This window comes from Xenopus laevis, chromosome 4L (assembly GCF_017654675.1).
Source record: "Xenopus laevis strain J_2021 chromosome 4L, Xenopus_laevis_v10.1, whole genome shotgun sequence".
Taxonomy (NCBI): Eukaryota; Metazoa; Chordata; class Amphibia; order Anura; family Pipidae; genus Xenopus; species Xenopus laevis.
Genome location: NC_054377.1, coordinates 116,838,803 through 116,861,548, shown reverse-complemented (window position 1 = coordinate 116,861,548; position 22,746 = coordinate 116,838,803). Strand labels below are relative to the sequence as shown.

At 40.1% G+C, this 22,746-nt stretch overlaps 1 protein-coding gene across 1 annotated transcript in view; it reads right to left on the bottom strand.

Moving 5' to 3' along the window:
- Positions 1-9,826: 9,826 nt before the first annotated feature.
- Positions 9,827-22,746, bottom strand: part of lrrc52.L (leucine rich repeat containing 52 L homeolog) — a 36,788-nt gene continuing 23,868 nt past the window's right edge. Inside the window, exon 2 of the mRNA XM_018258797.2 lies at positions 9,827-10,945. Coding sequence (XP_018114286.1) covers positions 10,653-10,945 — 293 coding nt within the window. The 3' untranslated portion in view covers positions 9,827-10,652. The remainder of the gene's footprint in view (positions 10,946-22,746) is intronic.

The window sequence follows — 22,746 nt, the reverse complement described above, 5'->3', positions numbered from 1 at the left end:
TTGTAATACCGGCCCCGGCCTTGGCTGGTATTTTACTGGCTAGACCGGTGAAATACCAGCCAGGGGGCAACCCTTAAGGCCCTTTGACCAGGAAAGTCAGACATATATGGGCTCACCCTATTCCATGGACGAAGGGGAAATTGAAGAATCCTTTTTTTCTTTCTGCATTTTGACAGGGTGACTAAGGAAAATGAATGGCAATAAGTTTATAACCTTGTTGAATGACAATTTTATGGCACAGGTTGTAGAGAAGCCAAGCAGAAAACATGCTATACTGGATCTAGTGATCTCTAATGACTCAGAACCTATAGCAAATGTGCAAGTTGTTGAGCCCCTGGGTAACAGTGACCATAATGCGATCTCATTTCAAGGGTGGTGCAAAAACACAAAATTACACTGGGGCAACAAAGAACTTAGAACAAAAAAACATAGAACAGAAATGGTTGTCATTCATTATGATATTACATTGTTATTGTTCTTAATGTATTCCCTTAAACATGGCTTTAAGGGGATCTGTCACCCTGAAAAAAAATATTCCAAATTTTATTTATTCACGTTAGTCAAGCAAAATAAACTTTAATTACACTATATAAATTATTTGAATATTGTTTCCTTCGGTCTGGAAATTCATAATTATAGCAAGGAGGCAGGAGCCGTATTGTGGACACAGTTATCAAGGCAAGCCTTTCTATCATCTCAAAATCTTGTTTGTAAAGCAGCAATCGGGAAGGCAAATAATTTGGTTATAAAAGATACATAAAAGGCATCTGTGCCTAATCAGTTCTTTTCTTCAGTGTATACAATAGAGGAGTCAGAGTTCCCAGACCTACTTCATAGCTGCACTGTTGGCTCAGCTCAATCTAGTCAGTGGCTGACTTAGGATATGATTCATAAAGCTTTAATAAAAATGAATGCGAGCAAGGTGCCAGGGCCAGATGGAATATACCCTCGGGTACTAAGAGAGCTTAGTTCAGTTTCAGACCGGTCTCTATTTCTGATTTTCTCGTACTTGCTTTCATCTGGTATGGTACCTATGGATTGGAGGAAAGCTGATCTCAGCCTGGCAATTATAGGCCAGTAAATTTGACACCGATGGTCAGCAAATTATTTGACAGTTTGTTAATGAATCACAGAATTATGTTCTGGAAAATGCCATTATGAGGACTAATCAGCATGGCTTTATAAAAGATAGGTCATAAATTTGTGTGCTTGTTATGACAAGGTTAATACGAAATAGGACAGTGGGGGAGCAGTAAATGTGATCTATTCGGTTTTTTCCAAAGTGTTGATTCAATGCCCCACAAATAACTGCTTTCTAAACTAGTAATGCTGTTTACACATGGATAGGAAACTGGTACAGGATTGGGTGCTGAGGGTGGTTGTTAAGGGTACTTTCTCTTCTTGGAGTAAGGTTCTTAGTGGGGTCCATATTAAATAAAATATTTAACTTGTTCATTAATGACTATGGGGAGGGTTCTGTAAGTAATGTATCAGTGTTTGCAGATGACATAAAACTATGTAACCCAATTAATTCCATGGACAACGTGGCGTCCTTCAGCAGGATCTTGACAAACTGACACTCGGCAGTCAAGTGACAAATTAGATCCAAATCCATATTGGTTAAAGACCTTGGAGTCCTTGTAGATAATAAACTTGGCTGTAGCAATCAATAGCAGTCAGCAACTGCAAGGGCAAACAAGGGTTTGAGCTCTAACAAAAGGGGTATAAATTTACGGGAGAAGAGGGTCATTCTTCCACTTTGCAAAGCACTAGTAAGGCCCCATCTAGATTCTAGAATATGCCGTGTAGTTTTCGTCTCCAGTGCTCCAACAGCATATTATTGAATTAGAAAGTCAATAATTCAAGGTGAAGACTAAATGGGGAGTCCAAAGTAGGGCTAATCTGGTATGGAAAGTCTCATTAATGAAAAAAGATTGGCCAAGCTGGGGTTGTTTATGTTAGAGAAAGGTGCTTCAGGAGATTTGATAACTATGTATAAATATATCAGGGGGTCATATAATAATCTCTCTAATCCTTTATTTACCAGTAGGTCCTTCCTGCCACAAGGACATCCATTAAAATTAGAATAAGGAAGTTCTTAATGTTTGGAAAGGGTTTTTTACAGTGAGCATCCTGGGATTCTTTCCATGAATCAGTAATGCTGGCAGATACATTAGATAGCTTCAAGAAGGGGTTGGGTGGCTTTTTAGCAAGTGGGAAAATACAGGGTTATTAAAAATAGCTCTTACTACAAGTTGATCAACCGACTGTTCTCATTGCCATTTTGGAGCCAGGAAGGAATTCTTCTTCCTCAGGCAAATTGAAGAGACGTAAGAAGGGTTTCTTTGCCTGCTTCCAAATGTAGCAATTAGGCAGGTTTTATATTGACAATAAGTTGCACTCGATGGACATGTGCTGATTTTCAATCTAACATCCTATGTATGTTACTATGTATGTTACTATGCATGCCTTTATTGTCACTGCAACTGGCGCCAAGCGCACCTTGCTTTTGTACCTATAATGTCAAATTAGGCTCAAGTTGCACTGAGCACAATTTTTAAGCAGCAGATAGACCTTGTTAATAAAAAACAACAGTGTGGCTCCTCAATACACTAGTCAGAAGTGTAAATCCTGTCTCTACAGACACACTATAGCTGTACTACCTAAACTGTCCTGATGGCTGTTCTGACCCTACGTGAAACCGTACCATCTATAGGTGATACACAGCTGTAAACACAGACATATCTATACAGTTATAATGCCAATAATGTCCCCCTTGTATTCCTCTTTGTCTTTTATAATGCTATGCACAAATGAATGAATATTATAGATAATATTCCATGCATAAAATGAAGAAAAAAAGAAGAAGAAAGAAAAAAGAATGAAGATCAAACCATTGTAACAAGTGCCAGGCCCGCCCACCATCACGTAGAAATCTTTGCACTTTGAGCCCAGTGCGTGCAATGTGTGAGGCATTCAGGTAAGAAGGTATATAGATTTCTGTCACAAGCCTGCAGGGTTTGCCTATAACCTACTATTTAGTGCTACCAGCAAAGTTGCCAGGCTGCAGAATAAATAAGCATGTGATATTTCACAATATGCTAGGAAATAACATTTATTATATTAACATTTTTTTTTGGAAAACAATTAATGGTTTCTGAGAGTAGAAAGAAAAACAGTTTCCTAGCAATACAAATAAAGAACCCACAGTATTCACCCATTACAGATACACAACCCACATTGCTTTAGCAGTACAAAACCCAGCCCTACAGTGTCATAAAAATCATGACAGAATCCCTTTAAGGGGTTGTTCACCTTTAAATTAACTTTTAGAATAACGTAGAGTGTGATATTCTGAAAAGATTTGCAATTGTATTTAATTTTTTACTATTTGTGGTTTCTGAGTTATTTAGCTTTTTATTTAGCAGCTCTCCAGTTTGCAATATGAGCAAACTGGTAGCTAGGGTTCAAGTTACCCAAGCAACCACATATTGATTTGAATAAGAGACTTTAATATAGATAGGAGAGGCCTGAATAGAAAGCTTAGTAATAAAAACTAGCAATAAGAATACATTTGTAGCCTTACAGAGCATTTGTGTTTTAGATGGGTTCAGTGATTCCCATTTGAAAGCTGGAAAGATTCAGAAGATGGAAAATAACTACAAAAAAATCATAAAAAAAGAAAATATGAAGGTCAATTGAAAATGTACTTAGAATTAGCCATTCTATAACATACTGAAAAACTTAACTCAAAGCTGAACCACCCCTTTATTTTTTATTGTGCCCTCTTTCTTCCTATCCCCCACCCCCATGTGCAGTTTTCTGCATCTGTGTCTCCAAATATGCGCCAGTAGCTTCCAAACTTCTTTTCTGCTGATTCACTGCACATGCTCTGTGCTGCTGTCACTTTCTGCGCTTAGGGACCCACTCACAATATACAGTACACATAGAATAGAAATGTCACAATATAAGACTGATTAGTAATTAATACAGATAATTACTACATGGCAGCACATAAACCAGTAGCATCAGAATTTAATAATCAGCCCTGTAGTATCAGCTTATATTACAGACAAACCTCATTTTATGCTGGATAATTTGTGACAACCCCTAAGCTTAGCTTCTCAACAGCTGCTCAGAGCCCACTGAGCATGTGAGGGTCACAGACACTTTCCAAGATGGTGACCCCCTGTGACAAGTTTGAAGTCCTGGATCATTGCTGCTATTGACAAGTTGAAACTTTAGGCTGGTGCAATAAGTGCACTATATAAAATATGGAATTTTTAGCCACATTCATTTTTAGGGTTTAGTTCTCCTTTAAATATTGTTGACATGTTGTGGGTATGTGCCTGGCATAGCTCTGCTAAAGAAGGGAAACGTGGTCCAATTGTTCCCGTAGAAACACACAATAACATTTAAGTTTCTCTTCTACAATGTAAGCAACCCCAACTTGGCCAGTCTTTCTTCATAAACGAAACTACCAGCTTAGTTGCCCTTATTTGAACTCTCTAATTCAGTAATATCCAGTTTTAGGACTGTAGTCCAAAACAGCAAGGAATATTCCAGATCGGGCCTAACCAGTGCTATGTAAAGTGTAAGAATCAGTGTCGGACTGGTCCACCGGGATACCAGGAAAACTCCCGGTGGGCCCTCATGCTGCTAAACTTTTGGCCTATTTCATGGCCATTCCCTATTATATGAGAACAAAGAGGCTAAATAGATCGAATAATAGATTATTGTATATAAAGAAACAAACTAGGAGAATAGAGGTTGATTGAGGAGATGAAGAATATTAGTACTGAGAGTGGGCCCATGGTCTAAGGTTTTATAGTGGGCCCCTGGTCTGAGGTTTTTGGGTGGGCCCCTGGTGTCCCAGTTCGACACTGGTAAGAATGACCCTCATGTCCCACAAATTTATGGCACTTTTAGTACTGTCAAAAACCTTGTTTGCCCATACAGCTGCTTATTAGTCTATATATATATATATATATATTAGTCTGATTGTCAGGTTCAATAAAAGTATATGTGGCTTGTATATTTTTGCAACCAAGGTGCAAAAAAATACCAGTTGCCTTTATCCACATTGAATTTCATCTGCCACTTAGCCACCCAGAGTGCCAGTTTGTCCAGATCTTGCTGCAAGTATGCCCCATACTGGATGCAATATATTGCGCTGCATAGAGTTGTGGAAAGATCACTGGCACACAGGAGTTTGTTCAGCAGGGCAAGCCCTTGCAATTTTAATAATGCACCCCTTGACTGGGTGGTTGCCGATTCCCCTACCGCCAAGCACCAGGAAGCTCTGCTCAGGTTTGTGAGGTGTGCGGTTTCTCCAAATTGGCTTGGAACTGCATAGAGTTGTATCATCTGCAAACACTAAGGGGGCGATTCATATATTTTCTCTAAAACTAAAAAAGGTTTTTTAAAAAAATCCTGTAAAACTCTAAAAATTGGAAATGTATTAACTGTACAAACCACTGTACAAACTCTAATATAAAACTTCATCAAGTAAAAGCAGTCAAGGTCCTATAGAAGGAAAAACATTGATCCTTTTTTTTTTTTTACCATTCAGACTTTAAGGGGCAGATTTACTAAGGGTCGAAGTGAATTCGAGGGAATTTTCGAAGTAAAAAAATTCAACATTCGAAGTAATTCGAAGCACTTTGTTCACCTTAGCTTTGAGTAAACATTTAAATTCCAAATTCTGTGTCAGTGACTTGATAGAGCTGAGCAATCTGTGCCCCTGCAGAGTGGGTCCTGAAGAAAGAATATTACTGACTGATTACTGTCTATCCAAATTCAAGAAGATGATTACATTTTGGATGTTCGTGCTGCTCTGGGTGTGTCCGGGGAAAATATTTCTTGTGTAACATAACATTACATGAGTCACAAACATTCCCCTCATAAAATTCATTTTCCACTGCGGCAGAGCCAATCGAACTTCTGTGTTTATATTATGGAAGGAAAGTATTTGCGTTCATAAAGTGTTACTGCACATGCATGTAACTATTCAGTTTACTCTGAAAGCAATAATACTGTAATTATCATAATTATTGGTTAATCATACAGTTTCTACACTAGAAATTAATAGCTGTTTCTCCCTGCCATAGAACAGAAACAATGCATTGCCCTCAATGAGTATTCTAGAAAATCTTGCTTTGCATCTGGGCTTTATGGATTGTTTTGTTTTCAATCCACCAAAATCAAGAAAAAAAATATATCTATATTGAGCACTGTATTAGGGACCACTCTTTAAAGGAACAGTAACATCACAAAATTAATGATTTTTTTTAAAGTAATTCATGTATAATGTACTGTTGCCCTGCACTGGTAAAAAATGTGTGTTTGCTTCAGAAAGACTGCTATAGTTTATATAAATAAGCTGCTGTGTAGCCATGGGGCAGCCATTCAAAGCTGGAAAAGCTCAGGTATACATAAGCAGATAACAAGTAAGGTCTAAAGAATACAATGGGAACTTTTCTGATATCTACTATGTAACCTGTACCATTTCTCCTTTTCCCAAACTGAATGGCTGCCCCATGTTTGCCTAGCAGTATGTTAATATAAACTATAGTAGTGTTTCTGAAGCAAACACATCAGTTTTACCAGTGCATGGCAACAGTAGACTATATTTTAATTATTTTCATTTTTTTTTGGTGTTACTGTTCCTTTAAGGCAAGTTGTTGCTGTGTCTCTGATTTACAGACAAGGAGCAGCTCCATCAAATTATAATTTCAATAGCTGGTGGGTGCATTTACTAAACTACAAAACAATCTGCAATCTGCTCCAATTCTCTGGTTATCCCGGCAACCAACCACATTCAGTTTATAAATAATATAAATGCAGGTATAGGGTCTATTATCTGGAATGCTTCGGACCTTGGGTTTTCTGGATAATTTGAATCTCCATGTCTTGCTGAAAATTTTAACATTTAATTTAAACATTCATTAACCCCAATAGGATTGTTTTGTCTGGAATAAGAATTCATTTTATCTTAGTTTGGATCAGGTACAATGTAGTATTTTTACAGAAAAAAGGAAAGCCCTTTTAACAATTAAAAAAAAAAATTGCTTAAAATGGAGCCTATGGGAGATGAGATAAGGGATCCTATACCCATACTATAAATGATTTTATTGGAGATGTGTTGTGCACAACATGTCTTAGACCCTCATGTATCCTTCTTCATGGGCTCCATATCATTCTGAGAACGTTAGGAAGCTGGCTATACATGGCAGTCCTTGGTTGGTCAGTTTTAACAATGTTAAAGAAGACCCAAAGCTTAACAAAGAATTAGGGTAGAAATGGCACTTTTATTCTGTGCTAATATCAGTTACCTGAGCTTAGGTAAGGTTCGATTCACAATATACTCTCATTACATGGCAGCCCAGAAATCAGTGCAATAAACATCAGAATGTTATCATTGGCTCTCTCGTATTACCTTTTGTGACCGGCAAACTTAATTTCCTGCTTGGTGAGGGGAATTGCACCACCCTTAAAGCTTAGCTTTTCAGCTGCTGCCCAGATCACACTGAGCATGTGCAGTGTCACAGACATGCCTAAAATAATCCAATACAATCCTGTGACAATTCTGAAGGCTCTGGGTCATGTCTGGCAACCTTTGGTCTGGTACAGTAACTTCAGAAAATAAAATATAGCTTTATAGTTTAGCTCTTCTTTAAAGGGATACTGTCATGGGAAAAAAACATGTTTTCAAAATGAATCAGTTAATAGTGCTGCTCCAGCAGAATTGTGCACTGAAATCAATTTCTCAAAAGAGCAAACAGATTTTTTTATATTCAATTTTGAAATCTGACATGGGGCTAGACATATTGTCAATTTCTCAGCTGCCCCAAGTCATGTGACTTGTGCTCTGGTAAACTTCAATCACTCTTTACTGCTGTACTGCAAGTTGGAGTGATATCACCCCCCTCCCTTTCCCCCCAGCAGCCAAACAAAAGAACAATGGGAAGGTAACCAGATAACAGCTCCCTAACACAAGATAACAGCTGCCTGGTAGATCTAAGAACAACACTCAATAGTAAAAACCCATGTCCCACTGAGACACATTCAGTTACATTGAGAAGGAAAAAACAGCAGCCTGCCAGAAAGCATTTCTCTCCTAAAGTGCAGGCACAAGTCATATGACCAGGGGCAGCTGGGATATTGACAAAATGTCTAGCCCCATGTCAGATTTAAAAATTGAATAAAAAAAAATCTGATTGCTATTTTGAGAAATGGTTTTCAGTGCAGTATGCTGCTGGAGTTGCACTATTAACTGATGCGTTTTGAAAAAAACATGTTTGCGATGACAGGATCCCTTTAAGTTAGTGCCCCAGGCTTTGAGCGTTGCAGCTTTCTTTCAGAACTGCTGTGTAAACAACCCTAAATAGTGTTGACCTGTTGTGTAGTCAGCTTATATTAGGCTCATCGTAACAACAGCTTTGAAAGACAGCTGCAGAGCTAAAAGCCTGGTATTATCAGTATAAAACTTGAGAAACCACTAAGAATTGAAATTTAATTTGAATTGGGAGAATGTTTAGAGAAGCAAGCTTACATTGATTTTCTATTCTGTATTAGATCCTCTTGAACTCATAGTTAAGGGTAAGAGAGATGGAGGCTTTCAATAAAAATCAAAATAAGCTTTTTCCTTTTTCTGACCTGTCAGAGCACAATAACTAGAAGAGAGGCATCCTTATGTTGCCCTTGTTACGAGCAGATATGCAGAAAAAGCCTCCGATCAAAGGTTTTTTAGATGTTTATGAGGAAGTGCGCATGTGCACAATAATATTGCATGAAACTATGTTTTGTACCACTATTGGTATGTGTATGATCCCAGCTCAGGCTGATATATATCAATGTACTGGTTTTGGAATAGGATTAATTCAAATATTTAATCTTCCAATACACCGTGTCAGACAATTCATTATGCATTGGCAAATCATGTGAAGAGGAGCCATGGTATTGTACACATCCCTATTTTCAGCTATGCTTTACCAGAGTGGCTTACAATTAATTGTAGAGAGCAAAGCAGAATATTTTAACACATATTTTAATGCAGTGTTCTGTATTCAACAGTTGTCCATGCGCACAATATATATAAACCATATGGCATACCCCCCTTATATACACCCTTACACAGTCCCCACTAGGATATATACATACATACACACATCTACTAACAGATCATAAATACACATATAATAACACATATTTAGACTTGATTGGCGAACTGTTAATGTGGTGCCACTATTAGCCTGAAAACTATAGGCCTGTTAGCCTGACACTTGTGGTAGGGAAGCTTCGGGAAGAAATAATAAGGGATAATATACTTAAATACAATGTATATCACACTACTATAAATTTGTGCAAGTAAGATTTTATGCATAATACATCTTGCCAGATGCAAGTGCATTGCACTTTATGAGGAGGTGAACAGGAACCTAGTCTCTGGTATAGCAGGGGATGGGATCTAATTAGATTTTACTAAAGCATTTGATACAGTACCACACAGAAAGTTATGTTGGCCTAGAACATAGTATTTGTACTTGGGTAGAGAACTGGCTGAAGGATAAATTACAACGATTGGTGGTGAATTAGAACATTTTATAAATAGACCAGTGTTGTTAGTGGAGTACCTCAGTGGCCTGTCCTTGGCTCTTTGCTTTTTAACTTGTTTATTAATGACCTGGAAGCAGGCCTGGACTGGGAGTCAAAATAGGCCCTTTCATTCCAAGTACACAGAGGCCCAAAGAGCCCGCTACCAGCCCGAACAGCCCCCTACCAGCCCACTATATGGTAACTTTCTATGGAACCATACAGCAGCCCCTCTGGCATTTGCCAGAACCTACAGATTGCCAGTCCGGGCCTGCCTGGAAGTGGGCATTAAAAGTACTGTCAGTCTGTGCAACGTGTCAATGATATGTGGACAGAATCAGGTCTTAATGGACAGAAGTCATTCTGAGGTTATGTACAGTATCACAGTGAGGTTAGGTACAGTGCTAGAATGATGTTCTGCTGAATTTCTTCTAACTCTTAAAACAACATAAAAGACAAGTAGCAAATGCCTCATCACTCCTTAATGCCCTGACCCCCCAGTATTAATTAATATTAATTTATTACGTATTTAAAAGTATTAATGCAGGTCCTTGGGGGTGGGCAAGGACCTATACTATCCTTTATTTGTAGACAACAAATATCATGGGGCTTTGCAGAGTTTCTCCCCCACATTTAAACTAGTCCATTCCCCAGTGGAGCTTACTATTTAAAGTTGATACCTTAGCACAAACACACTAAGGGCAACGTTCCAGGACCCTGGTAATGCAAGATAAAAGTGCTAACCACGAGGCCACTCCTCTGCTGCTCATTTAGGTCATATATTTTCTGCAGTGATTTACCAAATGAAGCTGCGGTTATTTTCACTACATTATAAGTTAACCTCTTTATAGGCAGCCTGGCCAAGTGGTCTCTAGATGAAGTGCAATCATGTGGTTCTGGAGTTGTTTGCTTTCCAGCTCGAGCTACTACAGCTAATTATTGCAAATCAGGTCCGTTCATCATCTCCTTTATCCATCAGAAGATGATTCTCTTATCCAATGTATTGTTTTACTGCACAACAGATAGTGTTGCTGAACCCTGTTGGCATCTACACATGTCTATACATCTGATTCTTCTTTTTTCTTTGGTTTTGGGGGTGGAGGAGGTTCTTCATCCTCATCTTCATCATCATCAGTGGAACCGCACAAACGGTCATAGATGACAACACAAACAGCAGTCAGCCACGCTATAACAATGCCAGAACCAAAGATAACAAATCCCACTAGTCCGAGAAAAAGGTAGTCTCGTTCGTACAGGCTGGGAATGCACATTAGGTTGATGTGGGGTTCTGTATCTTTCAGAAGTAGGCCACGTATATGAATAGGAGTGTTACACGTCATATTTTCTGCATCTGCCAGATATAGAGAGAAGGCACTTGTTAGGGTTTTTAGCACTAAAAATTGCAACAAATACTTCATTGGCAAAACAGTCAAATGTTGAAAATTCATCTCTGTTGCTTTATCCAGTAGAAAAAGCTGTCAAGGGGCAACAGACCTTAAATGCGGTCAGGCTAAAATGGATGCAGATGTTGCTCATATTGATGTCATTCATTAAAGGTCCAAACACAGCTGCATAGAGGCTTTATGTATCTGTGGCCCTGGAGCATCCCCCAGGAAAGGGGGAAATGTAATAATATAGCGCCTGTCTTGTGGGGTATGTGTCCAAGAATTTCAAGAGTAAAAGTAAAATATATAAAAATAAAATGGGAATAGATATGAGAAGTGCACACTGTGGAGTTTAAAGGGATACTGTCATGGGAAAACATGTTTTTTTCAAAATGAATCAGTTAATAGTGCTGCTCCAGCAGAATTCTCAAAATAGCAAACAGATTTTTTTATATTCAATTTTGAAATCTGACATGGGGCTAGACATTTTGTCAATTTCCCAGCTGCCCCAAGTCATGTGACTTGTGCTCTGATAAACTTCAATCACTCTTTACTGCTGTACTGCAAGTTGGAGTGATATCACCCCCCTCCCTCCCCCCCCCCCCCAGCAGCCAAACAAAAGAACAATGGGAAGGTAACCAGATATCAGCTCCCTAACACAAGATAACAGCTGCCTGGTAGATCTAAGAACAACACTCAATAGTAAAAACCCATGTCCCACTGAGACACATTCAGTTACATTGAGAAGGAAAAACAGCAGCCTGCCAGAAAGCATTTCTCTCCTGAAGTGCAGGCACAAGTCACATGACATGGGGCAGCTGGGAAATTGACAAAATGTCTAGCCCCATGTCAGATTTCAAAATTGAATATAAAAAAATCTGTTTGCTCTTTTGAGAAATGGATTTCAGTGCAGAATTTTCCTGAAGCAGCACTATTAACTGATGCGTTTTGAAAAAAACATTTTTTCCGATGACAAGATCCCTTTAAGACTTTTTCAGTTAAATTCTAACAAAAATGATCTGGTTTTCATAGTGAAATCCATAGCACTTTTGTTTTGCTTCTATTGACTTTTGTGATCATCTGCTCTCCGTCTGCTCAGCAGTTGTTAATATCTCAGGGCTCATTTACTAATGCATGTTCAAACACGAAGCTTGCTAATGGGTGCAGATTGTGCCTATTAGTGTGCAATACACACAGCCCTTATGTCTGGCACTGGTGGCAAATGCTCTATGAACCCTTATACCTAAATAAAGGGCCTCCAAATGTTTTGTATTCCCTCCACATTTTGAATAATGCACAAAGAAGGAGTGAGCCAGTGGCACCCATTTCCCTCTTGAAAGCGTTGTACTTCTTTCAGGGAGTGGAAAAAGTTTTAGCTTTGAGAAGCAGGCTCAGTAATAGGCTTTTGGTAAACAAATAGGAGGTAGTTTTTCTTTATTAACCAGCTGCAGAATTAAAGTGGTTATTCCCTTATTTGCTCAATAGAAAAAACATTAAATAAATAAAATACATGAGATAATAGGTTTAAATAGTGTAGGGATGTGTAAAATAGCCACCCCTAGTATTATGTGCAGACAGTCCCTCAGTGTTATAGACACCTAACTTGGTCCTAAAATACAGTTGGGAGGGGTACTGTTTGCTCTTCCTGCTCTAAGCTTGCTAAACTTGCTGTTTCTCACAGTGACCAGCAGATGGCACTGTGCTAGGATATAAAAGGCTCTGAAGCCATGCTTTCAGTGTTCATTTTGTGATAGCTCTGATCTGAACAGGCAGGTAGAGCTCTGTGGAACCTAGACAGGTCAAGTCTAGTAAGAATAGGCTACTCACCCTTATAGGTCACTCTAGGGGGCAAATTCACTAAGCGCCGAAGCGCCTAACGCTAGCGTCAATTCGCTAGCGTTGGGCATTTTCATTACTTCGCAAATTCACTAACAAACGCTGGCGTAAATTCGCTAGTGTTACTTCGCACCCTTACGCCTGGCGAATTTTCACTACGGACGTAACTACGCAAATTCACTAACGCGCGCAGTGTACTGAACGCTACCTTTTACGCTAGACTTCCTTCGCCACCTCAGACCAGGCGAAGCGCAATAGAGTAGATAGGGATTGCTTCAAAAAAAGTTCAAATTTTTTCTAATTCCCAAAAAACGCTGGCTTTTTTTCTATATTATGGGTGATAGGCTGAAAAAGATTGAAAAATTTTTTGGGGCTCCCCTCCTTCCCCCCTACATTTCCTTACTCATGGCAACTTAACTATACAGTGGGCACATGTGTAGGGCAAAAAATTTTTATTTGATGTTTTGAAGGTTTCCCAGGCATTTGTAGTGATTCTACGTATTCCTCCATTGAAATTTGAATTTGGCGCCATATGCAAATTAACCATCGCTAGCGTAACTTCGCTTCGCTTAGCAATCAATGCTAGCGCAACTTCGCAACCTTACGCTACCCCTGTGCGCAACTTCGGATTTTAGTGAATTTGCCGAAACTACGCCTGGCGAAGTGCGGCGAAGTGCGGCGACGTTACACCTGGCGCAACTACGAATCTTAGTAAATTTGCTCCTAGGAGTGACAGACAGACTATTTAGCTGAGCAGCTCAAGGCTCCGACGAGGAGAGTCAGAGGGATTAAGATCCCAGGTACTAATAGCCCAGAAGTAGGGACTAAGTGTATATGAACAGGGTAGATAGATTCCCCTCAGGTTCCACTTAGGGAAAAGGCTGAAAGCTGGGTGTACCTTTATTGCTGCTGAGCCTGTATGTGCTGATTGTATACTCCACTGAGGATTGTGTTTGTTCAATAAATAAGTTTATGGTTAAGTTATAAGAACTATGGGGGGGTTGTGGATGCACACCTGAGGCCAATTTCAAAAAGTATAAAGCCCTGTCCAAGTAATTCAAGTAAATATGCAAGTGCATGTAATTTTGAAACAGGGTTTTTTTGTTACAAAGTTATGATCATAATATTGATAAGCCACCATACCACGTCAAGGTAAAACCCCACATGGTGGTCCCTAACTTATTTATCTTTAGTCATAGTAAAAAAGGAATATTACCTCTCTGTAGTAACAATTCTTTATGTAAACATCTCCTGTGCTTTGGTTTCAAACTCTGTGCTAAATCCTCCCCCGCCAACTGCTAAGCGGCTTTTAAGAGGGAGAGACTGCCTTAACCAACGCCCATTTTAGAAAAGTAGAAGTCAGGTGTTGTAATTAAAAACAAAGTAGAGTGATATGTGCAGTTGCACAATAGTGTGTATATGTGTAAGTGAAATGTGAAGGTGTGTATGGTAGTGATAAGGGAAAGTGTGTGTGTATTTGGGAGTATGTATGTAAGTAAGCAAGATCATAACTTTGTAACTAAAAAACCCCTGTTTTTGTAAACACATGCACTTGCATTTATATTGAATTACTTATGAGACAGGGGCCCAGGGAAGTGCATTGTAAGTAGCACCTCCATTATACTTAAATATACTTTGATTTAGCCTTAGGAGTGCTTCCACAACCCCCCAATTTTGTACATTGTATTAGCCTGAAGCTGTGGCTTAGCTTCATGTGGTTTTTAATAGCACCCCATACCCACCCCTATATACTAATGTTGTTCCTATGCTTTTAAATATGGGCGTTGGTTTGGGCAATCTCTCTCTCTTAAAAGCCTTAACTGGCGGGGGAGGATCTAGGCTCCAGAGTGAAACCAATGTTCCACAAACACTGAATACAGGTAATGCTATTATGCAGAGAATTGTCTTTTTATATTATGACCTGAGAATAAACAAGTTAGGGACCGCCATATGGGGTTTACCTTGACGTGGTATGGTGGCTTTTCAACTTTATGATCATAACTTTGTAACTAAAAAACCCCTGTTTTTGTAAACACATGCACTTGCATTTATATTGAATTACTTATGAGACAGGGGCCCAGGGAAGTGCATTGTAAGTAGCACTTCCATTATACTTAAATATACTTTGATTTAGCCTTAGGAGTGCTTCCACAACCCCCCAATTTTGTAAGTTATAAGAACCACTTGCGCCCAATTATTATATCCTGTATCCAGTTACAGTTGCACTACACCCTGCCTCCACACCGTTGCGAGGGCTTACTCCCTAAGATTATAGGTCTCACCCGGAGCACATTTATTTGGAGTTGAGCTCAATAGTGGTGTGCAGTACACACAATTTACTATAGCGCTACAATAGCATAACAGTAACAACAATAACAACAATTCCTGACCTTAAACTACTGAGTTCGGAAGGATAGGTTACAAAAAGGTTACTCTCTTCCATACCTCGAAACTGTCCCTTTTTCGGAGGGACAGTCCCTCTTTTGACAGCTCAACCTGCAGTCAATCATTTGTACTGGAAATTCCCTATTTTCTCTGCACTGAACAGCCATAAAAAGAAACAGAGTTTCTAACTTAATTGGCTCTTAGGAGAGACCCCAGAAAACAGGTACAAATGAGATACTTTATAACAATTTTGAGACACAAAAAAAACTGTTTAGATAAGGATAATTATTTTCAAACTTTCATAACCTGCCAAATTTTGTAAAATGAACATGCTAATTAGGGGGTTTGGCCACATAAAGGGCGTGGTCAAAAATTTCACTGCGCTACGTGCAAAAACATTTTTTGTCCCTCTTTTTACTTCCAAAATGTTGGGAGTTATGCTCTTCCTCAATTTGCCTTACACTTTTCCTATGCAGAAAACATTTGACAATCAGTTTGGAGAACTAAAGCTTAACAAAAGAAGTAGCTAGAAATGTTGTACATTATATTTTTGGCTTCTGTACCAGCCCAAGGAAACCACAGCCCTTTAGCAATAAAGATCTTTGTCTCCAAAGATGCCCCAGTAGCTCCCCATCTTCTTTTTTGCTGATTCACTGCACATGCTCTGTGCTGCTGTCACTGAGCTTAGGGACTGACTCACAATATACAGTACATATAAAATATAAATGTCACAATATAAGTAATTAATACAGATAATTATTAAATGGCAGCACAGAAACCAGTACAATTAGCATCACAATTTAATAATCAGTCCTGTAGCATCAGCTTATATTACAGGCCATCCTTATTTTCTGCTCGATAATTTTCCACAACCCCTAAGTTTAGCTTCTCAACAGCTACTCAAAACCCACTGAGCATGTGAGTGTCACAGACATTTTCCAAGATGGTGACCCCCTGTGACAAGTTTGAAGTTCTGGTTCATTGCTGTTATTGAGAAGCTGAAACTTTAGGCATATGCAAAAACTTCAGTATACAAAACATGGCATTTTTAGCCCTATTTATTTTTAGTGTTTAGTTCTTCTTTAGGGTTTTGGCAGACTGGCAGATTCGGGGAGATTTAGTCGCCTGGCGACTAATCGCCTCTTCTGTGGGGTGACAACCCCCCCCGAACTGCCTTCCGTATGCTTGAATGAAGAATCGCCTGCGCTAATACATACGCGGCACCTCGATTTCTGAGGAAACTTCGGGCGACTTCGGAAATCCAATCGCCCTGAGTGTATTAGCGCAGATGATTCTTCATTCAAGCAGACGGGAGGCAGTTCGGGAGATTGTCGCCCCGCAGAAGATGCAATTAGTCGCCAGGAGACTAAATCTCCCCGAATCTGCCCGTCTGCCCCAACCCTTAGGCTAAGGCCACACTAGGCGATAGCGCCGCGATTTGACTCGCGGTGACTTTTCGCCGCGACTTTTAAGCCGCAATCGCTGGGGAAACTTTTGTGCTGGCGTCTATGGGGAATCGCGAAAAATCGCCAGCGTAAAAACACACGCGGCGATCTTTTCTCTACTGTCGCTCGAAATTGCCTCGCTAGGCGATTTCGAGCGACAATAGAAAAAAGATCGCCGCGTGTGTTTTTACGCTGGCGATTTTTCGCGATTCCCCATAGACGCCAGCGCAAAAGTTTCCCCAGCGATTGCGGCTTAAAAGTCGCGGCGAAAAGTCGCCGCGAGTCAAATTGCGGCACTATCGCCTAGTGTGGCCTTAGCCTTAAAGGGATCCTGTCATCGGAAAACATGTTTTTTTCAAAACGCATCAGTTAATAGTGCTACTCCAGCAGACTTCTGCACTGATTTTTTTATATTCAATTTTGAAATCTGACGTGGGGCTAAACATTTTGCCAATTTCCCAGCTGCCCCTGGTCATGTGACTTGTGCAGGAGTCAGTGGGACATGGGTTTTTACTATTGAGTGTTGTAGATCTGCCAGGCAGCTGTTATATTGTGTTAAGGAGCTGCTATCTGGTTACCTTCCCATTGTTCTTTTGTTTGGCTGCTGGAGAGGGGGTGATATCACTCCAACTTGCAGTACAGCAGTAAAGACTGAATAAAGTTTATCAGAGCACAAGTCACATAACTTGGGGCAGCTGGAAAATTGACAATATGTCTAGCCCTATATCAGATTTCAAAATTGAATATAAAATCGGTTTGCTCTTTTGAGAAATGGATTTCAGTGCAGAATTCTGATGGATCAGCACTATTAACAGATTAATTTTGAAAATTTTTTTTTCCCCATGACAGTATCCCTTTAAACAGAAGGTTCATTGTGTTCATGTGTTTCACTTTTTATTACTGGCCCCAACAAATTTTTTTTAAACTAAACAGGTTCTTAAGCTATAGACTTGCAACTAGACTACAGAAGACGGTGAAGTTCTCTACTGAATGCCCAGTTTTCCTCTAGCTTAAAGGGGAAGGAAACCTAGTCGGCACAAACCCCCCACCCCCCTCCCGTTTGTTGCCCACCCTCTCTCCTCCCCCCTGGCCTACCCGTCCCGCTGGGCAAATGCCCCTAACTTGTTACTTACCCTTCTGCGCAGGTCCAGTCCAGGGAGTTCACCGACGACATCTTCTTCCACGTGATCTTCTTCCTGCTGTGAACGGCGTTTTGGCGCATGCGCAGTAGGATCATTTCGCCGGTACGGATCTACTGCGCATGCGCCAAAAGTCACACGCATGCGCAGTAGATCGTACTGGCGAAATGATCCTACTGCGCATGCGCCGTTCACAGCAGGAAGAAGATCGCGTGGAAGAAGATGTCGTCGGTGAACTCCCTGGACTGGACATGCGCAGAAGGGTAAGTAACAAGTTAGGGGCATTTGCCCAGCGGGACGGGTAGGCCAGGGGGAGGAGGGAGGGTGGGCAACAAACGGGAGGGGGGGTGGGGGGTTTGCACCGATTAGGTTTCCTTCCCCTTTAAGACCTCAGATAGTGTCTAAATTGTAAAAAGGGATTGGTAGACGTGTCGCATCGCTTTAGTTTTGCCTTGTTGGCTGTGTATCGCTATTATCTGGACTCAATACTGCACACATAAGGGGTAATTTACCATTACCTGGACGCAAGTGCTACACCACAAAGGGGAGCAAAATTGTGTTACTTACTGCTCATTTAAGAACTATGGGGTAGATTTACTAAACGGCAAAATTCGCCAGCGTTATCGCTTTTAGGCACTTTGCCGATTTACTAATGGGTGCAGGCGTAACTTTGCTAGTGAAAGAGGCAGACTCTATTGCTCACTCGCACTCTATTGCCAGGTGAATTTTCCCTCTGGCGAATGGATGTTACTCCGCAAATTCACTAAGATGCGGATTTTACTGAACGTTACCTCTTTCGCCAGACTTGCCTTCACCAGCTCAGACCAGGCGTAGTGCATTGGAGTACATAAATCTTACTCAATCGTTTGTTACTTACATCATATTTTTAGTGGGAAAAGTCCCAAAAACGCTGGCGTCTTTTCCTTTTTTCCGAGCGATAGCCTGCAAAAGTCCTTAAATTTTTTTTTGTGTATCCGTTTTCCCCCATACATTTTCTAACATATGGAACATTAACTATACAGTGGGCTTATGTGTAGGGCATTATATCAACTCTATTTTCTTTATTAAGGTTCCCTGGACTTGTGTAATGTAATGTATTTGCTGCAACGTATACGTCCATTCAACTTTAAATTTCTCGCCGTATGCAAATTAGCCTGAGACCTCTGACGAAGTTGCACTAGGCATAATTGAATGCTAGCGCATCTTCGCTTTGATTGCCGAAGTAACGCATCGCAAAATTCGCCAGCGTTCAGCGTCCTGGATGCAACTACGCATTATAGTAAATTAGCGTTGTCTGAGCGAATTTTCATCTGGCGAAGTGTAGCGATGGGTGCGAGGCCGTCGCTGTCTAATTTTCGCAGGTTAAATTTATCCCTATGTCTGCAAACATGTTGCTCCTTGCACCATAGGGAATGCAGTAAATACAGGGATAGCTGGTGCTTCCTTACATTACTTAGTACTACTTGCCCCCTACTGCGTTACATTCATGAATACAGTTTTGCCAAATGCAGGCACTGCTTTGTTCATGGGGGGGAGGGTACATCCCGATTTTGGAGCACATGGACCTGCCAGAGTTGCTGCTTTTGGGGAAAAGTACAAAAACCATGGTGACTTCTTTGCACTTTTTTTCTTGACACATGATACAAATGTAGAGACAGACAAGAATGTTGCCCAAACTGTGTCCTACCTACTAAGCTGATCTTATTATCAAACAAATTTATTACTGCCAATAGCTTGACTTGAAGGGGGACATACAAGGCTCTACATCTATGAAAAATAAATAACACAAATGACTGGCTAGGCTTTGCTAAAGAGTAAAGCAACAATGGTCTTCCACACTAAAACATTTAGAAGCCCTACTCTCATATGTACAATGAAGAGCAAGTATCCACAAACTCACTGTAGCAAAGCTATGGTCCGGATCGAATGTATGTAGAACCGTAAAGTATTAATGCCTTGGTGCCATTTAATCTGCATTGTGGTTTGGTGTAGTTGTGTAATACAATACATCTTTACTGTCCTGTTAACATGAGTGTTGTCACTCAGTTCTGTCCAGAAATTGTGAACTACAGGTACCAGAATTCTTAGATAATCTTGCATAATGGGTTTTATTTCTCAAAGTGCAACGTCTACTGTTGATGTCTACGGAACAGAAAAATGCAGATTGGCATCCTGTTTATGTTGTATGCTAGGCTCAGCAAGATGCCAGTTTGTAGGGCCTGTGTTGAAAATGATTAAATAAGAAAGAAAATCTACTTTTTTGCTTACATAAATAAATATTTAGCCTTTCTCTCACTCCATGGGAGCAGAGTCATTATAACGAGTGAGAATCCTTCCACTTTAGCACTTATTCCTCTGTATGATTCCTTTCTGTATTATGAAATTCTCTACTGAATGCTCAGTTTTCCTCTAGATTAAGACCTCAGATAGTGTCTAAATTGTAAAAAGGGAGTGGTATATGTGTCGCATCCCTTTAGTTTTGCCTTGTTTCTGTGTATTGCTATTATCTGGACTCAATCCCCCACAAAAGGGGAGCAGAATTGTATTACTTACTGCTCATTTAAGAACTATGGGGCAGATTTACTAAAGGGCAAAGTGACTAACACTGGTGACGATTCGCCAGCATTATCGCTTTTAGGCACTTTGCCGATTTATTAATGCTGAGAGCACTGTGATGTGTGAAAAATAAAATCACTTGATTTATTAAGGGAAGTGCTGGTCTAGGAATTCTTTATTCCAAATTGTGAGTATATGATTGATATTTGGTCATGCACCCCTGAAATTGCTTTGTTGGAGTGCGGATTTAATATAATATATTATTTATATATATATATATATATATATATATATATATATATATTGAGTATGTAAAGAAGAAGCAGCACTGGTCAATTGCAAAAATTGTATTAAAAGATCAGAGCATCACTCAAGGCAACGTTTCGGACAACACATGTGCCCTTTGTCAAGCCAGAAAATTCTATCAGCATCTCACAGGTATCACATTATATAGGCAACAGACAGGAAATGACCTCAGAATTTGCATATACATAGGTACAGAGCATTATCATATACATATATCTATAGAAACAAAAACAGGTCACAATCACGATTTAAACCCAGAGGATATAAAGATTTGAGCATATTAATCCACCATACCTCTCTTCTTTTAAATTTCAATTCTCTGTCTCCCCCTCTTCTCATAGGCGGTACTACTTCCAATACCATAAATTTAAGCTGATCTGCCGTGTGTCCCAAATCAACGAAATGTTTTGAAACAGGTAATGTGGTATTGCCCAAATTAATACTAGAACGATGTTGCGATATGCGTGATTTGACCATCTGGGTGGTCTCACCTACATAGATGAGACCACACGGACATGTCAACACGTAAATCGCAAATTTTGAAATACACGTAAAATGCCCTCGTAGCTGTATATGTTGGCCGGTCTGGGGGTGAACAAACTCTCTACCTTTCAATACGATAAGACATTGTACACAGCTTAGGCAGGGATACATACCATTAGATCTCCCTCCCCAAAATGTATGTGCCTCCTTAGGTTTAGTTTTCACTAAAGTGGAAGTAACATGCGCCCCAATAGTTTTGCCTTTTCTGTAGGAGAAAAGAGGTGGTGCTCTAAATTCTGGTATAGTAGGATAGGCATTTCATAAAATATACCAATGTTTGCATAGTAATTTACCAATAGCTTCGCTATTATTGTGAAACTGGGTGACAAATGGTAAACGTTGCGTCTGTTTAGTTTTCCCCTTGGGATGTCTGACCCTTTGCTGGGCTTGTTGAATCACCTTTTCTGGGTATCCCCTCTCTCTAAACTTGTGGCACATAATTTGTTCCTGTTTCTCTTTTTCTTTCCCTTCACTCACTAACCTCTGAACCCTTGAGAGTTGGCTAATGGGGATTAATTTCTTCGTATGTGGGGGATGCTGACTGGTAAAGTGAAGAATTTGATTCCTATCAGTAGGCTTTGTAAATAAAGACGTGCATATTGAACCTTCCAAATCTTTATATACTAGAACATCCAAAAAGTGGATTTTTTGGAGATCATAGACAAGCGTAAATGAAATTGAGGGGTGTACCCCATTGATCCTACCATGGAACCGCTGAAGGGAGTCAGCGTCACCCCGCCATAACACAAAGACATCATCGATGTATCTCCACCAGGCAAGACAATGTCTGGAGAAGTCTACATCAAGGTAAATGTGTAGTTGTTCAAGCCTTGCCATAAAGGCATTGGCATATGATGGGGCGACGTTGGATCCCATCGCGTTCCACGTAGTTGAAGGTAGTACTGCTCCCGAAAAGTGAAATAGTTACAACACAATATGATCTCCAAAGCCTGTAAGAAAAAATCAATCTGATGCACAGAATAATGTGCTCCTTCCTTCAATATCCACTGACTTGCTTCTAACCCATCACTTTGTGGTATAGACGTGTACAGACTGGCCACATCCAATGTGGCCAGAATTACACCCTCACCCACATTTCCTAGTGATTGTAATTTGTGAAGAAAATGTCCAGTATCCCTTATAAATGAAGGTACCTCTTGAATCAAGGGACTTAGTACTTTATCAAGCATTATAGCTAATGGACAAAAGACCGAGTCAATGCCAGCCACAATAGGTCTCCCTGGTGGACACACTGGGTCCTTGTGAATTTTGGGGAGAACATATATGGTCGGCGTGACCGGGTTCCTAACCATCAAGTAATTCCTCAATTTGTCAGTAATCACTCCCCTATAGACCATATGGTCCAGTAAAGTTCTAATCTTTCGCATAATACCCAACAGGGGATCACAGGATAATGATTTATATACCTCCCCATCTGCCAATTGTCTCTCAATCTCTGTAATATATTGTGTAGTGTCCATTACTAAAATTGCGCCCCCCTTGTCAGAGGGCTTACTCGTAATATCGGTTCTCAATGAAAGGTCTCTTAAAGCATCA